At 38.2% G+C, this 18,699-nt stretch overlaps 1 protein-coding gene across 5 annotated transcripts in view; it reads left to right on the forward strand.

Annotated features, from left to right (window-relative positions):
* Positions 1-18,699, forward strand: part of LOC120425773 (uncharacterized) — a 115,371-nt gene extending 96,672 nt beyond the window's left edge. For 4 of the 5 annotated variants that reach the window (XM_039590383.2, XM_052710074.1, XM_052710073.1 and 1 more), the window contains 3 exons: positions 11,528-12,346; positions 12,413-12,568; positions 17,793-18,699. In XM_039590383.2, coding sequence (XP_039446317.1) covers positions 11,528-12,346; positions 12,413-12,568; positions 17,793-18,188 — 1,371 coding nt within the window. In that variant the 3' untranslated portion in view covers positions 18,189-18,699. The remainder of the gene's footprint in view (positions 1-11,527; positions 12,347-12,412; positions 12,569-17,792) is intronic. The other variant, XM_039590384.2, reaches the window with a different exon arrangement.

Here is an 18,699-nt window from a genome sequence, read left to right on the forward strand (position 1 = left end):
TTTCACTTTTTAAGAGGCAGTATTTGTAAATATTGCTCGGTTTGTTTAGAGGTCGTATCGAGGTTCTCCGATTTGGATGAAACTTTCAGCGTTTGTTTGTCTATACATGAGATGAACTCATGCCAAATATGAGCCCTCTACGACAAAGGGAAGTGGGGTAAAACGGGCTTTGAAGTGTGAGGTCGAAAAAACATTAAAAATCTTAAAATTGCTCGCATTTCCGTAAAACTTCTTCAATTCCAACTCTCTTAGATGCATTCGAAAGGTCTTTTGAAGCACTTCAAAATGTGCCAACTCATAGCTTATGCAAATTACTGTTAGAAATGGATTTTTTTAAAACCTTTATATCTTTTTCCAACAGCCTCCAACACCCATACTCCCATAGGTCGAAAGATAGGTAATTTCATGGACTATAAGCCTACGGAAATATTTTTTTGGCCAATCGCAGTTTTTCTCATAGTTTTTCGATTTTTCTATAACAAACATTTTACAACGTTAGTTTTTGCCCTGTAGGCCGTCATAGCGGCACTTTTTGGTCTCAATTTTGTCATATTCGGAATCCTCGGACATTTTCACGTAAGTTAGAAGTATTGGAGTTGTAAATTTGATTTCAAAAATAATTAAATAAAACATTTTTGAAAAAATAAATAGATCTTATTTACCCTGTGATCAATACGTCAAATTCCGTATTAAGTAGGCGAATATCTGTTTTACCCCTAATCTGACAAAATGTTAAAAAAATATTTTAATTCATTTTAAATGGCATTTTTTCCAATCAAATTTACAACTCCAATACTTCTAACTTACGTGAAATTGTCCGAGGATTCCGAATATGACAAAATTGAGACCAAAAAGTGCCGCTATGACGGCCTACAGGGCAAAAACTAACGTTGTAAAATGTTTGTAATAGAAAAATCGAAAAACTATGAGAAAAACTGCGATTGGCCAAAAAGTTATTTCCGTAGGCTTATAGTCCATGAAATTACCTTTCTTTTGACCTATGGGAGTATGGGTGTTGGAGGCTGTTGGAAAAAGATATAAAGGTTTTAAAAAAATCTATTTTTAACAGTAATTTGCAAAAGCTATGAGAAAAAATCAAACCAATCCTGGATGTCTATGGCTCATTTTGAAGTGCTTCAAAAGACCTTTCGAATGCATCTAAGAGAGTTGGAATTGAAGAAGTTTTACGGAAATGCGAGCAATTTTAAGATTTTTCATGTTTTTTCGACCTCACACTTCAAAGCTCGTTTTACCCCACTTCCCTTTGTCGTAGAGGGCTCATATTTGGCATGAGTTCATCTCATGTATAGACAAACAAACGCTGTATTACATCCAAATCGGAGCACCTCGATACGACCTGTTACACATTGGTGAAAAACTCGCTCTTAACTCTTATTTGAGAAAGTTAATCCCGGAAAGATACAGGCAAATTTTTTGAGCACGTTTTTTTTTTCCATGCTACAAAAAATATCCTGTGTCTTTTCGGGACCAATTCCTAGCGCTTAGCGATGTTCTACAAAGTCAAAGTCAAAGGATCAAAACCTATAAGAAACGGAAGAATAGGAAAATTTGAAAGGGTTAACTCCTAAAAAAGAGAAAAAAGAATACAAACCCAAGAAGTTCTTCAATAATTTCACGAGACACGATTTTCTGGCTTCCCGTTGAACCTTTCTTCATTTCCCTCTTAAATTACCGCCGCTACCATCCGTGCAAATTTATGAAGCATTAAAAGCAAACGACCCCTGGCTCACGTATCCCTTCCGGAACCGACGAAAGCGACCGTTTCAGCACACGGAAGTGGAAAAGTCACCTCAACACCCCCGGGGCCGGAATGCCAAAGGCCAGACAAGCAGATTAAAATGCCCTCGAGGGTGTTTCATCTCTTCCCGCTCGAGCTCGCCTGGAAGTGACATGCGACGGTTTTACATTCCGGATGCACATTCTAATGCAGCTGCTACACACCTCGGAAACGCGGGAGGAAGGTGTCAGCTTCGACACTTCCCTCGGGGCGCCACCACACAGACGTTGTCATGGCCGTTGTGTTATCCTACCGCTGCGCACAAGAATGAAAAGCACTTGCAGGCTGGATAAGCGGTGAACATCATGTCACTTGAGGGAGAAGTGGTTTGTGGGAGATTCATCAGCTTTCAACCCTTTGATATTGAGGGATCGTATGAGGGTTTGATATGAATAAAAAAAATGCTTTAAAAAATTCACTAATTTTATAATAATCTGAACAGACTCTAAGGGTTACATTTCCATTTTGGCAGCTAGTAGCACAACGATATGCTCCTTTTCGTCAACTGCACACCATCCGCAGGTTAGTTGAGCTGGTTCGAAAAGATGACAGCCCTCAAGGCTGTATTGTTATAGTGGAGGTGGATCCACCGATTCGCCTTTGCACCGTGCGGAACGGATATCATTTCTCCTTTCATGTGTCACATTTACCTAATTGAAAGCTGACGCGAAATGCACTTTCATGCACCTGACTGTTGTGTGCTTGATGTTATGGATCATGGCGATATGCCCCAGGGTGTGGCGTGTGAAAGTGACGTGAAATGTATTTTTGGTTTGAGAAGTTTATCCTAGGATTCAGACGCAATAGATTATGTTTGTGAGATATTGTATTCTGAACATGGAGGGTGAAATATTTTTAACTATTGCTGGTTTTTTTTTTCGAGGAGATCAGATTGTTGCCTTCAAAAAAGCGGGTTTATGAAAAAAAAGATATTCTGAATGTCAAAAAAATTAGCTCCACATATTCTGACATAAAATTGTGTATCAAAATATTATCTACAAAACGAGCCTTTTTTAAAAAAAATCAGAATTTTGCCTAAAATTTGTTTGCAATAGTTTTGTTTATAAAATTATCGGTTCATATTGCATTTTAAACTGAATTCGAAGCACGAATCAAAAGTTTTCACATTTTTTATGAAATTTGTTCTACTGAAAATGCCTTTAAATTAGGAAATTTTATTTAATTATGTTTCAAAAACACACAATTTTATTTTTTACTAACATCATTGAGAAAATCATCACACTTTGAGAATACGAAAAAAATGCTATTCATCAACGTTTTCCTAATTATAGTTAACAAACTTTTCAAAATTTAATGAAAACTTATTCTGGAAGTACCTTGAACCTTTCTCTACCCCGGTAACTATGATTCCATGCAATTCCGTACGTATTTTATTTGTTCTCTTCATTTTGCGAAAAAATCTCAAACCTATCAAAGTCGCCCCGGCTATCAAATTCACCCCGGTTTACGGTATACATTGTTCGCTCTACGGCATGGCCTTGGCGTTTTCTATTACGAGATTCCTACTTGAAACTAGGAGTCCGATGCCTTAACAGTGAGGATCAATTTGGTGTTCTCGGCAAAGTTGTAGATTTTACCTTATAAAAAATTGTTGATTTTTACAATCACTTTTTGGCAAAAAAAAAAAGTTTTATAAAAAAATTATTTTTTTTAAATGTTTTAGGGAATAATTTCAAAATAACTCAAAATATCATTGACCAACTTATGACCTTTTGAAAAAAATATAGTTTTAAAAAAAATAGAAAAAAGGTCAAAACAAGTTTACTACTGTTCTTTTCAATAAAAATAATTTTTAAAATTTATAACCAAGCTTTATTTTTGGGTGGACTAAAAGCACTTATTTTTTACTTTTTCTGATGCTGAGCAATTTCAAAATAATTTTTATTAAAAAAGGACAGAAAATTTTAAAATTAAAAAAAAATATTTCTAACATCGAAAATCGGACCATGAGTTCCCGAGATACCGGTGATCGTTTTAAGCATGGTAATTTCTCAGCAACCAAAGGCCGTATCCACAAAGTTAAAAAAAACCAATTATAGAGAATTTTCTCAGCTTTTCGAAAATATGTTTTTCGATATGGGCACTATTTTTAAATATTAAAAGCTGCGTCTTTTTTTAAGTACCTTGAAAGGGCTATAACTTGAAAACAGTGCACATTATCAAAATTTCAATGAAGTAGGAGAAATTCTCATATGTTTGGCAGGTTAGGTTAGGTTTTCACTATTTTAACATCTTATTTTGCAAAACTTTTGATAGAAACTTTCTTGCTCATTTCTTATTGAGCTATTTATCATTCGATTTCAGTAGAAAACGCTTTTAATGAGCTGTAATTGAATGTTAAAGATATGGCAACATTAGAGGCACGCTGGAATTAGATGCTGTTCCCCTACTTCATGATTTCAAATTTGATTTTCATTTAAAAATGTTGTCATTTTTTGACCTATCACTATTTTTTTCAAAAATGCATAAATTTGTCAAAGATTTTTGCCTTTTCTTGAATTTTCTGAAAAGATGGCAAAAAATGAAATAAAAATAGTGTTTTTTCAAATTATTTTTTCTGTGATTTTAAAAATAAGTAAAATAAACGGTTTTGTCCTCTCAATACCTAATACTTTGCCGAAAACACAAAATCAATCAAAAATTCCTTTAAAAGATATATTTTTTTTTTGAATTTTCTCACACCATTTTGGTATGGAGAGTAGGGTGCCCAGAATATGGGACATTTTCTCAAAACTTCGCTCCACAAGCTGAATATTGTTCCTTGACCTAACAAAATCGGTCAACATTTACCCATACTCGGGATACTCGAAGGTGAAAAAAATGTATGGAAAACCCAATTTTCTTACAGTTTGGTCTGCACGGTACGCTTCTTCCATCCAAATATTCCCAAAAGTGAGATTCTTATTGAAAATTTAATGCTCTACAGCTTTGTAGAACATACCAAAGCTGTAAAATTCGATCCTGAAAAGTTATTAGCGATTTAAAAAAGTCATATTTGTATGAAAAACATTTTTTTACCAACTTTAGGCTCGGGTATCAATGGGTTAATCTCAACCAACTAATTTGCACAGATGCTTGAAATAACCCAAAAAAACAGTTTTCCGCTTGCAGTTGCAAAGTAACCGCCGACCTTACAAGTCGCATTCTCAACGCCAGTCCGCAGTTTGTGTGCGCGTCGCCGCTTTTTTTAAAATGTGCACCGTAGACAAAAACAGTGTGGTTCTGGACTTTTGTCAACTCCAAAACCAACCAAGCCCAAAGCTTGTAAAAAAATTTCTCGCAGACCTTCAAGTAAACCAAGAAAACTTGCGAGCATTGCAATTATGCAATAGAAGAAAAATAGCCGTGTTGCAGTTCGCCGACTCAGCAATGGCCTCGTCCATCATCGACAAACCTCTGGTATATCAGGGTTGCAAAATCCCGATTTACCTGGACAACAACGCTACGGAAGTTCGTTTGCTTGACCTACCTCTAGGCATAAGCAATGATGACGTAGTCAAAGTGATGAGTAAATACGGCGAAGTTTTGACCATCACCAACGACCGCTGGATTAACTTCTTCCCAGGGATCCCAAATGGAGTTCGGACCCTGCGGATGTTGCTGAAACAGCCAACGCCGAAATTAATCACTGTAAACAATGCTGCTGCAGCAGTGACGATTGTAGGCAAAAAATCGCTTTGCAAACTCAAAGCAAAGAACAAAAAATGTGCGGATTCGAGTAAAAAGGTTAACCAAAAAAGCAGTACACAACCGATTGAACCCGAGCCAAGCAGCAGCAGCAGTAAAAGCAACAATAGTAAACCAGAACAAAATGCAATGGAAACAAGTGAAATCGACGAAGAAGACAACGATGGATTCGAGACCGTGCTTTCTAAGCACACCCGCCGCCGAAATCGCTTACAGGCATATTTGGACGCGGAAGAAGAACTAACAAAAAAACGAAGAGAGATGGCTGCAGAAGAAACAGATGAAGAAGATGAAGATGTCATAAAAGCAAAATATTATAAGAAAAAGTGTTGTGAGATAACTTCTAAATCCCTGGAAGAAGAGGACGAAGATAAACTTGAAGAACTTGATAATTCATTCTTTAAATATTCTGCTAAATATTTGAAACATAGAGAGAAATCGTTAGAAAAAAGGCATGGTAATAATTATTGAAGTGATTTTAAACTCTGTAATATTTCCTCTTTCACTATCCACCTTGAAGAGATGAATGCACAATGGTGTAAAGTCTCTATAATAATAATAAAAAAAAAAAAAAAAGTTTTCCGCTTGTAGAGCAGGGGGTCATTTTTAATGGACAGCCACCAAATGTGTATAGAAAATGACATCGCAACTGATGATGCAAAATGGCTTCTGTGGGCATACGGAATGCAACTAGAATTCACCTAGCAAAGCAAAAAAAAATGAATGACCGAAACATGTAAGAATATTAATTTTTTTTTAAATGCATAAAAATTTCAGAAAAAAAGCTTTCTGTCGATTTCAATTTTAGAGTTCAATTGAAGGATTTGTTTAATTATTTTAAAATTACATAGGATACAACAAGATAAATTTGTACTCCAAATTTTAATAAAAGCTAAATTACTTTTGATTGTGAACTGCTCTTACTGATTTAATTCATAGTTAAAATTGAAAATCATTTTAATAAACTGCTGTTGCTAGTTATGTACAATAATGGTTGTGTTTTGCCTTTCTAATTTAGCATCTACATGTTTTGCCTTTCTAATTTAGCATCTACATGTTTTAATTTAAAAAAAAAAAACATTTTTTTGCTCTAAGTTTTAGAGCATGATTAAAAATTTAAAAAGAAAAAATGTGCTGCGCTGATTGCTGGTACGACTTTGAATCAATAAAACATGCTTTGTGTGCACTGTGTACCCCCAACCCAACCCCACAACATAATTCCATCGAAAGGGTAGCCGGCAAAGAGAAATGAATGCAAGCAAGCAAACAGCAAGAAGCAAAAAATCTGAAAAGAACAAAACGAAAATGAGAAGCGCTGCATTATGTTTGTACAATTGTTTGTCTTTAATTCTCTGGAGAAAATTGCCGAGCCGAGTTTTCCTCCGCGCTAGCATCGTATCTCATTTCCTGCCAGGGCTGTTCTTCTGTTCAGCAGCAGCAGCAACAGCATCAGCGTGCCAAGTGGAAATTGTAGAACAATAAAATCATCCATCGAGGTAGGGTAGTGTGGGGTAGGTTCTAGGCAAGACCCATGAACGTGGTGGTGGGGGGAAAAACTTTAAATCATGAAGCATAATCCACGCGATTTATAGCCAGTAAAAGGAAAATCTCCCGGAAAATTCCCCGTTCTCCCTAAAAGGCATTCTGGGGGTTAGATGGAGCGAGTGTGGAGTAAAGTTTTTGGCGCGGAAATGGCATTCCATGCACCCGCAGCAGAAAACACAAAACCAGTAGGCAAGTGGGGGAAGGGGTGGGAAATTCTTGTCAGTTTTCTGCGTTTTCATTTGTGAGCTTGCTCTTGAGCTCCGTCGAATAAGGAAGAAAGAAGAGTGCTTGGATTGTGTGAGGATGGTTGCACATTTCTGTGCGCGGAGAATTGTTTTATTTCGAGAATAAACTTTGGCAACTCTCGCATTGATGGTTGTTTGGCTTTTGGGGGGGTTGGTGCTCTGGGGAGAAAAAGTGAACTTGTTCTTCAACTACCTGAGTTTAATGGGGGTTGAGTTTTGGGTTTGAGGGACTTTGCCGCTGGATGAAGTTTTAGGAGGTATTGTTATTTCAGTTTCAGAGTGTTCAGGTAAACTGTAAAAAAGTTGAACAATTCTACGTTTTTTTATGACGCATGAAATTTTCATCAAATGAGCATTTAAGGGTGCACAGCAACAAAGGAAGTTGTCTTCTTATTTCAAAATTGTCAAACTTACTGACCCAATCCTGCAACAACGAGATTGTAAAATTAGTCCAACTTTGTTGTAAATTACTTTGTGGACAGTACTTTAGGGGATGAATAAAAAAATATTTCGTAGTTTTGAAGATACTAAACTGTCTGTTACAAAAATCTGGGTTCAAAAGCTCTGGTTGATGTGCACCGTTAAGAGCTCAATTTCAGAGTTCAGATATTTCAAATTCAAACAATTTCATGTCTCTTCTGTAGCGAAATTTGTGATATTGATCGGTTGTTAAGCCTAAAGCAGAACTCGCAAAAAATAAGCAATCAAAAACAATATTTTTTTAGCTGTGCGATATCATTTTAAGATGACAAAAATGTACAGACTTACTAAAAATCAAACAAAGTTCAAATTAATTTTGATATGACGCCAGTTTTTGTTTTAAAGAAACAAGATTTCCGTCGAAGGAACCATTTGAAAAATTTGACAAAGCCTTTTTACTTTTTTCAACATTCTTAGAATTTTTTGTTTCATATGAAACATACATATGAAACACATTAGCTTATAGGACCTTTTCCAAAACAAACTTAAGATTTAGAAAAAAAAACTACGCCAAATGACAAATTATCCAGGAAAAATGTTTGAATTTTCAAAAAATCTAGCAATATGAAATAATATATTAATATATCAATAATTAATAAAATAACTTTTAAATTTTGGTTTTGGCCAAAATAATGGTCAAATTTTTTTCATATTTCTAGCCATATTAAACATATTTGATTATAAATCTCCTGAACAAATTTTTGAATCTAATTTTGAAAGCGAATGGTTCTGGGTTCGATACCCATCTGCTCCCAACGAGAAAGTTCAGGACTCATTGAATTTGGAATAAATGAAAAACATGAAGCTCACGGCGGGGTTCGATCCCCTGTCCTTAGGATTGGCAAGCAAAATGCTTTCCACTTTACCGTGGAGCATTGGTAGCTTGAGGAGGACTTAGACTGATATAGTTGAATCCAAGAATCGGACAAAGAATCAAATTGAATGCAAGCTGAACATAAGAATTCAAACAAGATTGCATGCAAGATTGCAAGCGCAGTTGAAATTGAATCTAAAAATACCTCGCTATAAAAAGCCTGGGCGACTGATAGAATTCATCCAATAAGAGATGAGAAGAATTGAAAGCTTTCCCATTAGAAATGAGAACACACGAAGAATTCGAAAAACAATGCAAACGGTCGTTACCACTCGCCTAGGGTGGCTCCTCAGACCATTCACCTTCCCAAAAACCGTCCAACTCCAAGCGAAACTAACTTGAGGATACCGTGGAGATTTTCCCTTAATACTCTGAAAAAAGTGGAGCATCAACACTTCCCGTCTTCCAAATCCCTTTCCTTGTCACTGGTGCGCGGTGGAGATGGGAGCGGCCGGCAATGGACGGCTACCATGGTGTTGAGAATCTGGTTCAGGTGGAATTGGTTCTATTCCCAATTATCGATTCCTAGGCAACTTGGGCTTAGACAATCATCACATCACATGGCGAAAATCCAGTCTGCAATCCGCTAAAATCACCGTCTCCTAGCGAAGCGAAGCGATAAATCTCTTGAACAAATTTTTGATCTGAATGGGTGCTACCTATATCAATTATTTAAAAAAGATAACCAAATACGAAATAATGTCCTTGTCAAAATTGGCAAACATTTTCCCATTATTTTAGCCAATTTTAGATAAATTTCAAATCAAATTTGGTTTTGTCGGAAATTGTCGGACAAATTTCTGACATTTTGTGCCCAAAATGTGAATTATTCAATAATTAAAAAATAGCTTTCAAATTATGAAATTTTTCTAAAATTCATGACCAAATAGTGTCCTTGACCAAATTGGTCAAAACTTATAATTTTAACCAATTTTAACTACATTTAAAAAAACAAATTTGGTTATGGACAGTTACCAAATCGTTCAAAATTTTCCCATATTTCATCCATACAAGTCTCCATGCAATTTTGGCAGCTGTAACGTCTTTGGCAAAGTTGTAGGACTATTCTCAAAAATTAGGTACACGGAAAAAAATTAAGCGATTTTTTACTTAACGTTTCTTTACAAAAAAAATCAATTTCTCAAAATCCGTATTTTTCTAATTATGGACTTTTTTTGATTTTTTGAAAAAAAAAACTTAAATTTAAGTCAAACATATTTTTTGTCTTCAGTTTTTGATGAAAATCAAATTTGTAATCGAAAAGTACTCAATGGATTTTTTGATAAATTCAATTCAATTTGTGTTTTTATTAGAATTTAGCAGTTCTGTTCCAGGAATGTTACATTTGCAATTCTGAGATTTGGAGAACCTTTCAACTGAGATCAATTCATAAGCCTTTGCAGGGAGGGTACATATTTCTACGTTTGGATTTTGCTAGCTCTTTTAGGGAAAATACATTTTGAGAAAACACCCTAGATCTATGGATTTTTTGATAAAGTGCACCGTTTTCAAGATATAGCCACTTAAAGTTAAATTTTAACTGAAAAATTACTGTTTTTCGATGTTTTAAAATAGTGTCCATGATTTCTTTTCCTGAAAATATTTTCCAAAAATTTAGAAAATTTGCAATTAATTTGCCTAAAAGACAATGAAGATTGGACCTCTAGTTCTTGAAATACAGCGAATCAAAGAAATAGAAACAAGATAAATGAAAAGAAATAAGTCTCATCTAAACATTCCACCATTTTCTAATGCCAATATCTTAGCAGCTAATGGCTCAATTTTCAATGTTCACAAATGAAACATTTGTGAAATTGTATGTTCTTCCCGGGCAGACGGTAATAACAAAATTCATGTCATTTCAATAACAAATACTGTTAAAATAACAGAAAGTGTTATGGAATGTTCTTGAAAAATCAATTTTTGCATAAAAGTTTAATAACAGTTTTTGTTATCATAACAAAATTTGTTATTGGTCTGATATTGGTTGAAAGCCAAAACAACCTTGGAATAAGATTTTTTGTTATGGAAGAATACCTCTAACTGTTATTGGGATGATCGGATTAGTTGTTAAAATAACAAAAAATAATAACAAAGATTTGTTCGAAGAATAACTTGAAATGTTATTAGTCTGTTATTACAATAACAATCCAATAACAAAAAAATCATAACGACGAATAACAAATCTCGTTATAAATAACATAAAATGTTATTGGCCTAGTATTTTCAAATATCAAAAAATGTTATTCCTAAGTTATTTCCGTCTGCTCGGGTTTGCAAGAAAAAAGATATTTTGAAAATTTTTGAATTTATTCCATCATTTCAAATGGGCGTAATATTAAATGTTTGGTCATTTTGATTTGTTAGTCCTGATCCAAAAAAATTTAAAATGTGTTTTCGATAAGATCATAAAATTCATTATAAAAAGGCGTTGTTTAAAATTGGGAAAAATCTGTTTGAAAATAATCTGACCGGAAAAGATGGTGTGAATGCCTGGCACGAACACTCAAAGCGTGTTTTAGCGTGTTGCTCGTACTGACTCAGAGCAAGGGTGAGATGTAGGTGTAAGGGCATTGCATGTTCGTCGGGAACCTGGTGCATAAGATCGGTCAAGGCTCGTTCTTACATTGAAAATTGCGAATTGCGAAGATCATAACATTTTTTATAAAAAGGCGTTGTTTAAAATTGGGAAAAAATCTGTATGAAAATAATCTACTAAGATAAGACAAACTTATATTGAAGCAACATGATTTCACCAAATTTTACAACATTTATATTCTTTAGCCCAAATTCCAGTTCCTTGCCCAAGACACTTGCCCTATCAAACTAATTATTCGAAGAAAAGCTAATCCCTCGAATCGCTCTCTATCTCCTCAGTCTTCATACCCACCCACGATCATGCAGAGCCGCCCACAAGCGCTAACCGCGAGGCCGATGCTGAAACTGACCACCGCCAACTCCGTAACAGGTCCCCAGCGTCCCACCACCGGAACTCCCGTTTACGTGTCACCGGCCAACGGCCTCATGACCAAAGCCACCTCCCTTCCCCTCGGAGTACCCGCCTTCCGACCCCTTCCCAAACCCGAACCGGAACCGGTGAGCTACGTTCCTACCCTGGTGCCGAAGACCTTCTCCCTTAAAACTCCTCAAACGCCCGATCTTTCCTTCCAGAACCAGCTCATGAACCAAACCTCCTCCTTCCATCGACCTTCCCGAATTACCAGTGCCCCTCCCAACCACCATATCGTCTACAAAGACTCCTCGATCCAGGTGCAAAAGGTCCCAGCGTTCCAGGCGATGCCCGAGTCCGTTTCGCGGATATCAACCGGTCCGGTCATCCAGATCGACAACAAACTGTCCCACGAACCCACGATCAAGAACTCCATCGTAACGGTCCCGTCTCGGCACGACGTCATCGGCAAGGGCACCACCGTGGTGGACGGCGTCGATCTGATGGGACACACCGTCGAAGAACTAGCCGCGGCCGCCAACGTCAGCGTTGAAGTCATCAAAGAAGCCATCCGCGTGCGGAAGCAGGAAATCCTGGCCCAGCAGCAGTACCAGAAGCAGCAAGCCGCCATCGTACACGCCCAGATCATGGCCGCCCAACAGGCGACCTCGACGAGCACCACGACCACGACGACTACGACGACCACTCCGCGGCCGCGTCGATATCCGACGCACTCCGGTCATAAGGTTGGTGTCTCGGGAAAATTGAAAACCCTCCCACTGAATAAACTCTAACTCACTCCCGCCTTTCAGGTCATGAACGCCCCCAAGGAGTACTACCCGGTGGGTTACGACAAGAACTTTGACGACAACTTCACCTCGAAGGTCGACCTGCCGTACACGACGTTCAACTGCGGCGAGCAGAAGCACTTCCCCGGGCTGTACGGCGACGAAGACTTGGGCTGTATGGTAAGTCAAAGTTCCGTCCGAAATTTAATTAAGAGTACACGTGCATTAACTCATTAGTGAACTAATTTAAAACTTGACTTGGTCGTTAAAATCCGCATCGGTCACGAGATTGTTACATGCGTGCGTAGCACTTAAAACCTCAACCAGTAATGCCACTAAAATCCATTTAGAACTTTTCACGTGACCGATGCAGCAGTCTGGCCAGAGTAACCGAATGAACTGTAAATTACCGCGCACAAGTTACAATCGCTGATGGTCGTGAAAAGTGCTACATTTAGGGGTGTCCAAATTTAAATTGGAATCCAATCTGCTCCAAATTAGAGTTTCTAGTCCTGAACATCACATCTCTTCAGGCCGTAACCCTCCAAAACAACCAGCCCAAACCATTTCAAATACATTCGCATCAGATTGTTTTGCCCAGTGGCAAACGAATTTCCCTCCCGAAAACCACGTGTTACGCAACAAACTGCTGCTGATATTGGTTCTGCCTGGCACTAACGAGATGGACGGTAGCGGGGCCACCACGATGTAGGTACCTCATGTGATTTGGCTGGGTCCAGAATTGAAACCCCGGTCCTGGTCGGCCAACTCAGCTGGAAAATGCATTGTTGCGTGCACCGAGTGGTCCGTTGGTTGTTTTGTTCTGGTAGAAGTAGATTTTTGGTAGTCAGATTTTTTTTTGTTTGGGTTTTGGAACACGACGTATGGGATCAGCGTTCGACGAGCCATGAATTCGCATGAAACCCTTCAACACCGGTTGTTATCCTGAATTTGGGTTCCAGGAACCTTTCATGAAAATTGAAACGAATTAGCCGTTGGTGCATATTCGTTGTGCTCGACATGGTGTCGTTAGTCTGGTAAAGTCAAATCTTATTATTTTCGCATTCGCATTCGCATTCGCATTCGCATGGAGATGGTGATCTTAGCGGGTTGCAGACTGGATTTCTTCATGTATATGTGATGATTGTCCAGCCCAGGTTGCTTAGAAAATGATTAAAGGGAATTAAAACCAATTCTACCCGAACAGGACAGGCAGCACCATGAAAGCCATCCATTGCCGGCCGCTCCCATCTCCACCATACACCGGGAGAGGAAAAAGGATTCGGAGCACGGGAAATGTTGATGCTTGACTTACTTAGAAAAAGGTAGCGAAACCGCAGGCTCTTTTTCCCAACCCTATTGTGGAACTCGACCAAATTGACCGTTTGACCAAATTTGATGGAATTTAAACAACAGGGCTGCGTAAGCGTCGCGTGGAGTTGGTATTTGTGTAGGGTAAAGGTCTGGGAGTCGCTCTAAGCAAGCGATACGACCATTGGCATAAATGAGTTTAGATGGTGTGGCATTAATCTCAAGGCAAGCAATCGGATGCTGCTGTCGAGACACTTCCCGTTTATTTATTTGTCATATGTTAGAACTTTTATGGAGTGTTATATTATTCTCGAAGCAATAAAAAAGATACTGCTGTTGAGACAGTTTTTTTTAATTTAAGTTTTTGGTAATTTTAAAGCTTATCCCGACGCGAATATTTAGTTAAGATCAAATCTTAGGCAGCCGGCTGCGGAAAGATAGGATCCGTGTTCAATATAATTATTTCTACTCTTGACCGAAAGAGCATATCAATAACTACAACACATAAACTAATAAATTAACGCGTCCGTTGTCATTATGACTTTCTCTATCTTGCGGCATTGTTGTTTCCACAGAACGTAAAATGAAATTTAAGTTGTACCTATGATAAAATGAAATATTACGTATTTGCTGTATCTCCAGATTTAATTCTGTATGCACGGATTAAATCGCAAAATGAAACAAATCCGACCCGACGTAAACGCGTTGCAAATCGTGTTCAAAAGTTCCTAAAAAAATAGATCGCCCAACCACCGTAACGCGCAAAACCGAAACCAACCTTATTTGACGGCAAACCTTGTGACGGTAGTATAAATAATTTTTACGCGCAACGAACCGCTCAAAAAGTCCACTCCAATTTTCATAATCACAATCATCTAAGCTGAAAAGTTGTTTTTTTTAAACAGAACATAAAATGAAAATTAGAATAAAGGGATACACTCACACTCACTTTTATTCTCAACTAAGCCGAAACCATAGAAACATCGGACGGAAAACGGAATCGACGTAACACCTTATAATGTGGCCCTCTTAAACCTTGCAGTTTCGTCAACGGATCCACAGGCGTGTATCGTTCTTTTTGCGACAAGACTCCGAAACATCGGACACTTCAACGTTTCAAGAATAAAAGAAAAAAAAAAATTAAGAGCAGCAAACGGATGTTGCTTATTTGTCAGCACCCAAAACATGGCACCGCTCCTCTAATTAAAAGTTATCTAGACAAGTTGTTTCGGCTCATTCTCATTCTCTCACCCACACACGCATACTCATTCAAACCTTTCAAAACAATGTTCTTATTGGAACTTTCTCACCCGCTTCCGCATGCTGCTGTCTCAAACGTCACCCGGCCGCAAATCCGCACGGATTGTTGCAGGTTGCAGCTGACACAGCACCAAATGCATCAATTCAATGCTGCACGGGTGGGAAGGTAGCTCCATTTCTCTCATGTCACCACCAATCGCCCCACTTCCATTTGAACCGATCTCTTCTCGCCTTTGGTGAAAAGCAGTTTGCACACAAACATCTCGGTTCGGAGACCATTCCAGGTAACCGGACTCGGCTCTCCAACCACACACAAGCGTCGAGCTGTCATCGGCGGACCAACACTGCACATACTACACACACCCACCAACTCCCTCTCATTCTCTTCCTTCCACGACGCTCTCTGAGAGGGAGATTCTTGGCAGAGCTGACGTTCACTACTAATTTATACGGCAACCAAAATCAAAATGGATTAAAAATCACTTTTAGAACCAAAATACGCATAACCTTCACCAAACCCGGAAAGCCCGTCACTTTCTCAAATCAAAGGTGCACTATCCCGGACCGAAACGCTGCGAAAACACCTCGAAATCAGTCAAACAACTCGCGACGAAAACAACCTGCGTCCACACCGCCGCCATGTTTTTTGAAATCGGTAAAGTCAAATCTTATTATTTGACCAAAAAGTTAGTTCCAGCTGTATTTGAACTTTAAATTGGTTCCAGGGTTCCAAAATAAAAAAAAAGTTTTTTGTTTCTTGAAACTTTTCTTCTCTATTTTTTTTATTTGAAAAAAAAAACAGATGCAATTCAATCCAAAGTAATTTCTTGTTTCGAAATAATGTTCAGTTCAAAAGTTTTTAAAGGTCCTAAAAACAAAATTTATTTTTTTGCTTTTTGGGTGTTTTTAAAACCGCTCAAAGGAGTACTCAAAAACACACAAAAAGCAAAAAAATATTGTTTTGTATATTGGACCTGAAAAAAACTCAAAAATTGTAAACTCCTTCACAGTAAAAAAAATGGGGGCAATTCTCAACGAAATCGTTTGATTTTTTTGCATTTTTATTTATTTGTATTTAGGCCGTTGCAAATATTTTTCAAAGTTTATGTCGCCCTTTTCGAGTAACTTATCTATATTACTTTACGTAACTGTTCGAAATTTTAGCAAATTTTCTGAACTTTTCTAAAAAAATAATTTTTCAGAGACACTATTGAAAAAATCAAAAAAGAATTTAAAAAATCGATTTTTTAGTTAAAACCAAACTTTAAGGGGCCGTATCTAGAAAACGGTGCACTTTATCAAAATGTCTGTACAATACTTTTGGATTCCAAATTTACATGAAAAACTGCAGTCACAAATGTTGGGTAAAATTTCTATTATTTTTCAAAACTCGGCAACCAAAAATATGCACGTATTTCTTTATAGCTCAAAAATTGCGGGGTATTGTCCCCTAAAACATAAAAAATGGATTTGAGGATATTGTTTTTTTTTTGTGAAATAAGTAAATTTAAAATCGCATTTTTTTGTACCAATTTTTTCTGAATAGTTCTTAACAACACCTACAACTTTGTCGAAGACACCAAATCGATGAGAAAATTACTTCAGAAGATATAGATTTTCAAATATTGACGTACTTGCATGGAGACTTGTATGGGTGAACCAATGACGCAAAATGACTTCTTTAGTCACAGGGATGTAAAGTTTGAGCCAAATCAAAAATAACAATAATATCCATTCCCGGAATTCGGGAAAATAACTCTTTTTTGATTAATTAAAAAAAAACCTCTTCTTCGATGAATTTTACCTCAACTTATCTAAAAAAAATTGTAATGGTCTGCCTTAAACCTTTTTGAAACATTGTTGCACTCTTAAAAAGTAGCCCTGCATACTTACAAAATCGCGAAATTTTAGAAAGGAAAAATTTTGTTCTAAATGTACAGTTGGGTAATGGAAAATGGCAGAATTTCAAAACTATTTTTGAATCTTTTTTGATGAAAACGTTTTTTTCGGAATTCTGAGTACGCAATCAAATCGGGCGTCCAATTTCACGTAAAAGTCCAAAACCATCACCATTTTAGGCTGCAAATTATTGAAAAACACATCTTTTTCCTAATGTTCAAAAATGGAAGGGGTCATACCGCCCCTTTGTCACGAGATATCGAAAAATGGAGCTCAGATTTGCGATCAGGGACAAAAATGACCCCTTAGAACAAAGTTTCACACAAATCGAAGAGGGGTCGAGGTAACTGCTGTGTGAGTTGGCGGAGAAAAAATATCCTTCTATTTCCTACGCAACAAAAACTGCTGAAAGAAAAAAAAAACATTCAGATAACCCGTTTGGGGAAATTTGTTGGTTGTCAACACCCTGTAACATCCCCAATTCACAATAAGCCAATCCCAGGAACAAGCACTCTCCCAGGTGCAACAGTCTACATACACGATTTAGGCTCCAAAAATCAAATTCCCCACCCCGCCTCGCTTCCGGCCTACTGCAGCAAAGTGCAGATTGTTGTCCGGTCCAACTCACTCACTGTTCAGCGATTAGATTCGTTTTATTGCCAGCAGCTCAATCCCCCTCCTCCTACACCTTCTATCGCTAACAGGAACATCACCAGAAAACATGGCCAAACTGGTAGACCGTTCGTCCTCTAGGGGGTTGGAAATTGAAAATTCATTTCATCCCTTCCGGTTTGATTCATTGCCAGCGGATCAATTTTGTTCAATTGATTTTTTTCTCTCTCCCGATGCACCGTTTTCACGGTCCGCCGGGCATTGTTTGAATCCGGAATCGAATTGTTGATTGTTTGATTTTTCAAACGTTTTTTTCTTGCAGGTCTTCCACGTGTGCGCCCTCACCGACGACGGGCTGATCATGAAGTCGTTCCTGTGTCCGGAGAGCACCCTGTTCGACCAGACGATCCTCAAGTGCAACTGGTGGTTCTACGTGGACTGCAAGAACAGCAAAACGCTGTACGACTCGAACCTGCCGGTGTCCAAGAGTTACCAGCTGATGAAGGCGCTGTCGTTCTTCTCGGCCAACTACAAGAGCCCGGGCCAGAACGTGGAGGGAGTGGACGTGGAAGCGCTGAAGAACAGCGTCAACGGCGGCAACAGCACGGTTTCCGGAAGGTCTGCCACCGGAGGTGGGGTTGTGGAAATTGACGGCAAGTCCTCGTCCTCGGTGCAGCAGAGCACGTCGACCACGACAAAGAGCAGCGCCAAGGCGTAGACCGGTGGACGGGTTACTTTAGGTTCTACCAAGTACTAGTAGTAGGGAATATATTTCAATTTTCGTTTCGCGTTTATAGTAGCGCTTCCGGGTCGGAAGGTTTGGATATTAGAGAGCTCGTTACAAGAAAGTAAAAAGAAAGTTATTTATTGTTTCTGTTATCGAACTTTTCCCCAAGCAGCAGCAATCTCTATTTATATACTTTGTTTAGCTGTAAGAACCCTCACACACACGCACGCGGTACGAGAGCGAAACGAAAACAAGTCATATCTTTAACGAAACAAACAAAAAAGGCGCATAGTTTGCTTAATCTAATAGTTTAACTTTTTTGTTTTGCTCAAGCCGATTTAGCGGAAGAAAGAAGAAAGCAGAAAAAACGGTTTGTTTGAGGAGGAGTTTTGCTTTCGCCACGCGGTCAAACTTTGGAAGCGATTAAATGTTGCGCCCCCAGGGTATGCCTCACGGACAGCACCAAGCTGCTAGTTTCAGTTTGGCGCGAAGTTAATCTCGG

The sequence above is a fragment of the Culex pipiens genome, chromosome 3 (assembly GCF_016801865.2).
Source record: "Culex pipiens pallens isolate TS chromosome 3, TS_CPP_V2, whole genome shotgun sequence".
Taxonomy (NCBI): Eukaryota; Metazoa; Arthropoda; class Insecta; order Diptera; family Culicidae; genus Culex; species Culex pipiens.